Source organism: Neophocaena asiaeorientalis, unplaced genomic scaffold (assembly GCF_003031525.2).
Source record: "Neophocaena asiaeorientalis asiaeorientalis breed wild unplaced genomic scaffold, Neophocaena_asiaeorientalis_V1.1 scaffold342, whole genome shotgun sequence".
NCBI classification, from domain to species: Eukaryota; Metazoa; Chordata; class Mammalia; order Artiodactyla; family Phocoenidae; genus Neophocaena; species Neophocaena asiaeorientalis.
The window spans coordinates 4,736,627-4,745,924 of NW_020174037.1; the positions used below are offsets into that span (position 1 = coordinate 4,736,627).

At 42.6% G+C, this 9,298-nt stretch overlaps 1 protein-coding gene and 1 pseudogene across 1 annotated transcript in view; both read right to left on the reverse strand.

Moving 5' to 3' along the window:
- The window catches only part of LOC112405342 (DNA endonuclease RBBP8-like), a 3,306-nt pseudogene extending 1,164 nt beyond the window's left edge, over positions 1–2,142 (reverse strand).
- The window catches only part of EPB41L4B (erythrocyte membrane protein band 4.1 like 4B), a gene marked incomplete at its 5' end in the record, with an annotated part of 135,100 nt that overhangs the window by 20,547 nt on the left and 105,255 nt on the right, over positions 1–9,298 (reverse strand). Inside the window, one exon of the mRNA XM_024753686.1 lies at positions 7,468–7,566. Within this exon, the coding sequence (XP_024609454.1) occupies positions 7,468–7,566 (99 nt within the window). The remainder of the gene's footprint in view (positions 1–7,467; positions 7,567–9,298) is intronic.

The following is a 9,298-nucleotide window of genomic DNA, read 5'->3' on the forward strand; positions in this document are numbered from 1 at the left end:
TTTTTGCAGTACACGGGCCTGTCACTGTTGTGGCCCCTCCCGCTGCGGAGCGCAGGCTCTGGACACGCAGGCTCAGCAGCCATGGCTCACGGGCCCAGCCGCTCCGCGGCATGTGGGATCTTCCCGGACCGGGGCACGAACCTGTGTCCCCAGCATCAGCAGGCGGACTCCCAACCACTGCGCCACCAGGGAAGCCCATGATTCTTCATTTTTAAAAGCATACTTTCACTAACCAATGTGCAGTCCATGTCCACTGTCTCTCCTCCTGCTAATCTTGACTGACTGCCATCCTTTGTATCTACTACAGTAATATCCATTTTATACTGAGAAAGGTCTGCTCCTGGGTCTATACTCCCCTAGATGTTTTCAAAGGATACATCTTAGTTGTTTTGTAGAGACTGTTTTAGCAATTCTACATGGATTTAACTGAAGAACTGATGCAAGTTCACATGCTCCATGGACTGACCTGGTTTTTATTTTTAGAGGCTCACGAGAACCAGCACCCTTCATGTCATCAAAAAGATTCTCTGTCTCCAAACTTTCACGTGGATGTAGAGGAATTTTAAAGATAGAATTTTCTTCCTTTATTTGTAACAGTGTTTTATTATCTGGAGATTTACTCAAGGACTGGAGGAGGGACTCCTGTAAACTGCTGGGCTCTTCTGGGGAATCTCTGGTTAACCCACAGCTCCCACTCAAGGCCTTAGGGCTTGAGGAAGAGCCCTTTGGAACAGGCTTCAAAACCTCATAGAGAGTCACTTGCCTAAATCCGACTTTAGAGTTCTCACTTCCTTGGCTTTTCTCTTGACGCTGAATAGGTGAAAATCGATCAGACAGATCCAGAGGTTTATCCATCACATAGTCTCCATTCATGTAGGAATGACTATCCGGTGGAAAAGGAAAAGCATTTTCTTTATCAAAGGAGGCTTGGGGACAGCTTACTTCATCTTCACTTTCTTCCTTGATTTTCTTCCTTTTGATCCGGCCTCTCAGTGATTTCAGGGTTCCACATGTTTATCAGTAACAGTGTCTTTAATGTGATCAATACTATCCTGTTCACTTGTATTCTTATTTATAAGCACCTGCTTATTAGAAGATGACTGGTTAGTGATCTTCTTCACTTCAGCCCCAATATTATGGTGTGTGAAAAGGGCACCATCTTCAGATTTTGATCTAGGTTTCTCTGGTCTAGAATTAGAAGTGTTGCTGAAAGGCGTTGTTTACAGATGTTTTTTCTTCCCAGTCTCTAAAAGAGAAGGGGACAAACTTGTATTCAAACCTAAACTACTTTTCACTCCTTCCAGACAGTGGTAGAGCTCATCACCAAGAAGGCTCATAGGACCTCGAGATTCAGACTCATCTTGAACACTAAGTCCAAGTGTTTCAGCAACAACTGCAGCTAAATTACCAAGAGGATAACTGCTTTTTCCATGTGTGTTAGCCACTGGAGCTTGACTCTGATCACAAGTGTCAGCCACTAGAATTTCACATTCATTATGTTTATGTCGTGAATGAGCTGAAGACTGTGGTGCTTTTCTCCATTCACGTGCACACCCAGAGTGCTCCAGTTTAGTATGTGTTTGTTCTACGTATCGGACGTGGAGGCTCTCCTTCCTTCGTAGTCGGTTAGCGCCAGAAAATGAAAAGGTTGTTGCTGGTGAATCTGGAATAACATCTTCCTCAGATTCAAGACTGGGTGCTTGATGTGGTTGAGCATTCTCAATTTTCTGCTGCAGCTGTTCAGAAAGATTTTTATTTTCTTCCTGCATTCTTTTCATTCATTATCTCTGTGATAAGTTTAAGATTCTGCTGTTGAATATTTTCAAAGTCTTGCTGTTTCTTCCACATATGTTCTTCAGTTACCACACACCGATCACATAATCCTGCTCTGAATCGATCTTCTAAAACTTTAATGGTTTCATGAAGGACTTTCCGTGGCTCTCTCAGCTGTTGACTTTTGGTGAAGAATTCTTCTAGTCTCTGTGCATCTAAAGTTCGTTCCTTTTTCAGTTTGGTTACTTTTACTTGTAGACCTTGTACTTCTTTATCATGATACTCCTTTAGTTTTGTCCAAAGATCCTTAAAGTCATTAGATACATCTGCAGAACTGGGGCCTCCGCAACTGCTTCCCGAGACGTTCATCTTACTTAATATGCTCACACTTCTACTGCCTAATGTTTTCTGACCTTCGCTGTTTGTTACATTATACAGGTCTGAAGTTGTCTTTGGCCAGTTCAAATACGGCTTGCAAGATTGCCTCGAGATTCTCGAAAGCCCCAGCAGGAACGCGAGCACGCTCTGGAGCTGGGAAGAGACGGCCATTTGCTTTTCTCCTCGTTCCCTCCCTAATCTGCCAAACCGCCAGCAGCCAAGCTGCCCCCTTGGGGCAGCCAGTGTTTTCCAGGGCTGGGGGACGGCCCGAGGGCCCAGGATTTTTTAATTAATCCGGTAAGAGATAGTTTTACTATTAAGCAAAATATGTATTAACTATGAGATGTAAGATCCTAGTTACGAAAATTTGCATTTTACAAACAATTTAGGGTAATTTTTTCCTGTGGTATTTAGTAAGAAAAAGTAATTACTTTTGGCATTTAAATTAGAAATAAATATTTATCAATATAGTTTGTACTGGTTTCCAAGAGAATATTGAAACTTTGTTTAGGGCCTCAAGTTTTCTTCTCCTCTTCATGATGTTAAATTGTAACCTAAAATGTGGTAAAAAGTTATTCCTTAATTTTTTTTTTTTAAATAAATTTATTTATTTAATTTATTTATTTTTGGCTGTGTTGGGTCTTCGTTGCTGCACGCAGGCTTTCTCTAGTTGCGGCGAGCAGGGACTACTCTTTGTTGCGGTGCACGGGCTTCTCAGTGCAGTGGCTTCTCTTGTTGCAGAGCATGGGCTCTAGGCGTGCGGGCTTCAGGAGTTGTGGCATGTGGGCTCGGTAGTTGTGGCTCACGGGCTCTAGAGTGCAGGCCCAGTAGTCGTGGCCCACGGGCTTAGCTGCTCCGCAGCATGTGGGATCTTCCCGGATCAGGGCTCAAACCTGTGTCCCCTGAATTGGCAGGCAGATTCTTAACCGCTGTGCCACCAGGGAAGCCCCAGTTATTTCTTAATTTCTGACAGACTTTCTCCTTCCTGCTTGTTACGTGGTGTAAAGGTCTGTCAGATTATTTTGAATTAAAGTTACTTAAGAAATGGCCAACACTCTGACCCTCCTTTCTGTCTCCCTGAAAGCAGGAAATAAATCTCTCGTGTGAAAGGTGAACTCCCTGCACCTGAAGATAGAAGGACCCCTTTATCATCAGAGTCAGGGGATTTGGGCCTAGAGGCCTGTATAAACAAACCCTGTTACTTCTTTTAAGTTACTACCCCAAGCCCAAACTCTGTCTAGATTCTTCACTAAATGAGCACCCAAAACCTAAGTTTCTTTGTCCTGTCAATTCCTCACAACTTTGTTTCTTTGTCTAAGAAGTAGAAAAGCTGCCTGCTTTGGGCACTTCTTAGGTTCCATTTCTATGAGACCTCCATGTGCATGAATTAAAATCTCTTTCTTTTTAACCTTTTCAGTTTATTATTAGTCCAGCCACAAGAACTCAAAAAGGGTAAAGGGGAAATTCCACACCCCTCCCCCACGATGCTTTCTGTCCGGATGAATCTGACTACTCTAGGTACCTCATATAAGTGGAATCATACAGCAAATGTTCTTCTGTATCAGGCTTGTTTGAACATAATGTTTTCAAGGTCCATCCATGTCATCACATAAGTCAAAATGTCATTCCTTTTTATGGCTGAGTAATATTCCATTGTATGGACAGACTGTATTTTGTTTACCCCTTCATCTGTTGATGGACAATTGGGTTGTTTCCACCTTTTAGCTATTGTGAATAGTGCTGTTATGAACACTGGTGTTCAAACATTTGTTTGAGTCTCTGCTTTCGACTCTTTTGAACTGAAATTCCACATAGGAGTGGAATTGCTGAGTTGTATGGTAGTTCTATGTTTAATGTTTTGAGGAACCATCAAACCAAGGGATGTTATTCTGAGGAGCCTCCCTTAGGAGGGTAAGCCTATGACTTGTAGGAACCTCCTGTTCTGAGCGAAGGGTGCAATGACTCCTTTCGTGGCCTAACAGCAACTGTCTCTTCGGCGTGAAAACTGATTATAGAGAAGGAGTTGCACACAATTGTTTTGGGGCCAAGCAGCTCTGGTCTTCGACCCTCTCTGATCGAGTGGGATGAGCCAGGATGGAAAGGACACTAGACAGGAAGTCACCATGTGGGAGAAGTCTCCCTCACGGCAGCTGGGGCTTATCTCCAGGGCTTGGCTTTGTTGGGAAGGCCTGACTTCCCACAAGGTACGTCAAGGCTGGAAGCTCTTCTGATCTGATCATCCCAGCACAGAGCAGCACCATCAATCCCCCACCCTTAGCATAGACAGTATTTTCTCAAATTTATAGAAATAGACAAGTTCCCTCTCCCCTGCTGCCAGCCAGATTGCTGCCTGCACAGGAAAGGGCTAACTCAGCAGGCCCCAGATGCTCAAACCCTGTACATTCCAAAGGAACCATTGGCCACTGACAAGCTCCTGAGAGAACCTCTGGACCCTTGGAATATCCTGCTGGATAAGTGTGTCTTTGCACACCTAAGACCTTGAGCTATGCCAGATAGCTTATGCTATCAATGTGATTTACGATGAACACCTGGTGTCTAAGGTAAATTCATGAAACATTTTAATAAGTAAAATTTTATGTAGTAGTATAAGTCTTTTCTTTGAAATGATTTCTATTTTAACAATATATGCATAGAAAAATGTCTAGAGTAATAGTCATAAATGTGAACATTGGTTATTTTTGATGGTGTGATTCTAGGGAATTAGTTACTTTTCTCTTTGGACTTTTCTGTCTTGCCTGAATACCTTTAGATTTTTACACTATGTTTAAATACATAGTTAAGTTATATATCTGGGTAAAAATTAAGCAGCTCATCATTTTCTAAACATACCAGCTGACATCAATGTAAAGATGATGCTTTTACCTGCCTTCAACTGTTTGCAGAGTTTGCTTCTCCTTTCACTCTGCACACAGCAGCCACACCTTTCCTCCCTATGCCATATTTCAAGAAAAGAACACAGCTGAGATTTTTGTTTATATCCTAAAGAGCAGCAGTTTGAAAACTTTTTCAGAGCACCTGCATATCATGATGCTTTGATGGAGAACCCTAAAACCCAAACAAGCACACATAATTCTGGCCTAGGAACTAGGAATACTGTAACAGCTGAAAAGGGCACACACATCCCTGCATCTCAACACCAATGATGCAGAATTATTTTTTAGGAAATGGGAAATCTGAGGTTTTCCAATCTGTATCCCCAACCAAGTGTTTATTAACTTTATCAATATCTATGAGTGGAAGAGATGAGTAAAGAAGTGGTAACTAGTGTCAACAGTACCATTACCATTTATGGGATGAAAACTTAAAACTGGGAAAATCTCATCCATCAATTTTGCTATTTACTACTAATGGGAAAAATGCTGCCATTCTTTGATTTTCAAAGCAGAATACTTTGGGGTATCTTAAGAAATACACATGAAGTTAGAGGTTTGAAAATGGTTTCCTTAAAAGCAGCAATTTGGTGAGTTAGCTAAATTTTCTTTCCTTCCAGGTCATGTATTAGTCATTGCTTCCAAAGTGATTACATATCCCGAATGGGTGATAATAACATTTTGAGTTCTGAAATGTGAAAGGTTAATCCTGCCAGCTTTATCCTCAGGGTAGCAGATTTTTCATGGTTTAATTTGTCCCCCAGAGATCATTAGGACTGCTAATTATTTGAATCTTACTCGTTTTGGCTTCCCTAGGAAATAGAGCTGCTATACTGTCAAGAAACTTCTATTAAGGCTAATGAGGTGGGATGTGTCTGCCCTGAAACTGCACTCCCCTTTCTTCTCCTTTTCACAAGGTGCAAGTGGCAGGCCTGAGCTGGCTGTTTGAGAACTGCATCTGGAGTTACACTCCTTGTCCTATACTCTGTACTCTCAGTACCTCCTAAACTTGACCTCTTCAGAGGCTTCAGGTCCATAAGAAAAAGGAAGGGGAACTAACTCATCTTTCAGCCAGGGCTAGGCTGAAAGCTAGGGCTTTACCCACATTATCTCATGTTTACCCTCACAAAATCCTTACCCATTTTACAGATGAAGGAGACGTTCAAAGAGTAATTTTCCCAAGAGCTTGTAACAGTAAACTAGAAGCCTTTCTAACTCCAGAGCCCCACGCTTTCCACTGCACCCAAAGATCCCCCTGCAGCTCTCTGACCAATTATACATCCAGGCACGATACCTGGGCCATAGCCAAGGTCAAGAAATTCTAACTACCATTGTGATTATGCTAATATACCACCACCCTTACTGTAGCATTTGCCTGTCTTCTTTGGATTATAATTATAATTTATTAGAGGGAAATCTGTCTCTCCCTCTAATAAATTGTGAGTCCTTGCATGGGAATTGTCAAAGTCACTTTGTTCTTCCCCCCCAGTGCCTAGAATATCCCTGTGCACATGGTAGCCAAAACAACTTTTGTTACGCTGAACAGAACTGGACAGGTCCTGGCGGTTCTGGGACACTTTGGAATATGGCTCCTTCTACAGGAATATGGCTCTTCCTACAGGAATATGGCTCCTCCTATAGCTCAGGGATCAGCTTTGGCTCTGTGGACAGAAAATGCTACCGTTTCACTACGGCACCATGGAGGCAGTATCCATCCTTTGATATGGCTCCCCCTGATCCCCTTCTGCTACTTGTACCCCTGAAGAAGCCTGTCTCCTTGAGTGTGGGCTGGATCTAGGGACTTGCTTCAAATGAACAGAATAGGGCAAAAGTGATGGGATGTCATTTCTGAGATTAAGTTATAGAAGACTGTAATGTCACCTTCTTAGTGCTCTCTCTGGCTCTTCTTGTGTGTTTTCTCCTATGGAGAAAGCAGCAGAGGTCCACATGACTAGGAACTAAGGGCAACCTCCAGCCAATAGTCAGCAATGAATGATGTCCTCAGTCCAGCAGCCCTCAAGGAACTGAATCCTGTCCCACACGGCATGAATGAGACTTCAGATGAGACTGTAGCCCTTGCCAACACCTTGAAGGCAGCCTTAAGAGACACTCTAACCCAGAAGACCCAGCTAAGCCATGCCTGGATTCCCAACCCACAGAAACTGTGAGGTAATAAATGTGGATTGTTTTAAGCCACTAAATCTTGGAGTAATTTGTTACACAGCAATCAATAATGAATACATATGCCAATCATGTCATGTTTTCAGGGAGAAAGATCCAGTCCCACTATGACTTAAATTGGAAACAGACTCTATTTTTGGGATAGCTCTTTGGGAATGGTGTAAAGGGCTAAGAAGCATTTACAACTGGACATTTAGCATCACCTTTGTTGTTATAATTGAAAAACCTGCAGCATAGAACTCACAAGCTGTATTGTCTCGTTAACTTCCGCACTCGGGGAGGCTTGATTTCCGGCTTTTCCGCAGCTGGTTGGGTAGTTTCCACACGTATAGGAATAGGACTTCTAGAGACATACCAGAAAAGCAGAACACCACCAATAAAAAGGTTTATGGTCTGATTTTGGCTATAGGGACTGCTTTCTCAGTTAATTTATACCTTAATAACATTGACAGTCAAGATATCCTTTTTTTTCTCCTCTTTACTTATTACATATAATTATTTAAAAATACCACAGAAAAGCCAAAACCAAAAAAATCATAGGGAAGAAAATACAGCCAGCAGGAACTGAACATAATTGGGGTACCACATAAAATTTCCCTGCCCAAAACATCCACTCCCAATTTTAGGTTTTGGTTCATAACCAGGTTTTGCCAGTAAAATGAGTAAAGAGAAACCTGTGGATAACCCGTTTTTACTTCCAAGTAATCTGGTAGCTTTGTTATTTTAAACGTACCATGGAATATATTTTTTAAAAAGAGAGATAAATAATGATTAGAGTATTTCATGTGAAAATGCATAATCAGGAGACCTTTAAGACTTACTCTGAAACATTTTAATTCTATGTCTAGGTGAAAACGTTAAAAATTAAGTTTCATTTTTATATTTCCTCAAGAAAATATGCCAGATAACCAATGGGCTTACTCAAAACCAGTGATTTTAAGGTAAAGCTTTTACACATTTTTGTACGTGACTGATTTCACTTAAAACACCAGAAATTACCTTTGGGGACCAACAGGCATAAAACAAATTGAGGTTCTCAGCAAGGGACCTCTAGCAAGTCAGTTAACACTTCTGGACCTCCATCTTCCCTTCTATTCAATGCCTAATATGGCGATAGGTAGGTGGCCAGTGCCCAGGAAATGTTTGTTAAAGAAACATGTGAATGAGCAAATACGAAATTGGAGTCAACATACTTTAGGTTCATGATTTCCTCAAGTTGGGACCCCAGAGTCAACGGAACGTGGTCCCCGGAAGAACACATAGGGGAGCACATAACTTTGCTTGGGTGAAATGGTTGGTGTCTGGAAAGCTTCAAGGAGGGATTTACACTCAACCAGATGGAGGTAAGACTTCCAAGGTGGGAGACAGAGTGGAGACCCGGAACTGCTGATGGGTAAGGTCCCATCGGAAGAGCAGGGGATTGTGACTAGAGGGGAAAGCAGGGGCCAGGGTTTGAGGCACCTCAGGATGAGCTGTTTACCCTGAAGGCAAAGGCAGTCACTGAAGGTTTTAGGCAAGGGAGTGGCAAGGTCAGACTTGCATTTTAGACAGGCCCTTGGAGCAACAAAGGATGCTGGTGAGAGCAGGCCAGTCGGGAGCATCTTAGAAGACAGCAGTAGTGGTTATCCAGGATGAGAAATGGTGAGGCCCGGGGGTAGGCCGGGAAGAGGGTCCTGAAGAGGAGAGGATGGATGTGGGTGATAATATGAAAGTCAAATTGGCAGGACTTGGTGACTAATTAGATGAGGGCATGAGGTAGGTAACGGTCAAGGACTCCCAGGCCTCAGGTCTGGATCACAGGTAGGTAACGATGCCACTGACCAAGATAGGAAAACTGGTGAAGGGAGAGTAGGGTAGGGTGGGAAGAGATGAATTAAGGTTTTGAAAAGTCCAAGAGGCAGCTGGGTATGGGTCTCTGGAGGAAGACAAATTTATACCAAGAACATGGGCCAGGCATCATGAGATGACATAGAGAAATATTAGTCTTTATTTTTAGCATCAAGTATTCCCCAGGGTAGTGGTTCCTAGGTCACCTTGGGTGTTTTCTGAATTCTTATTCCTGGCCTCCCCTACCA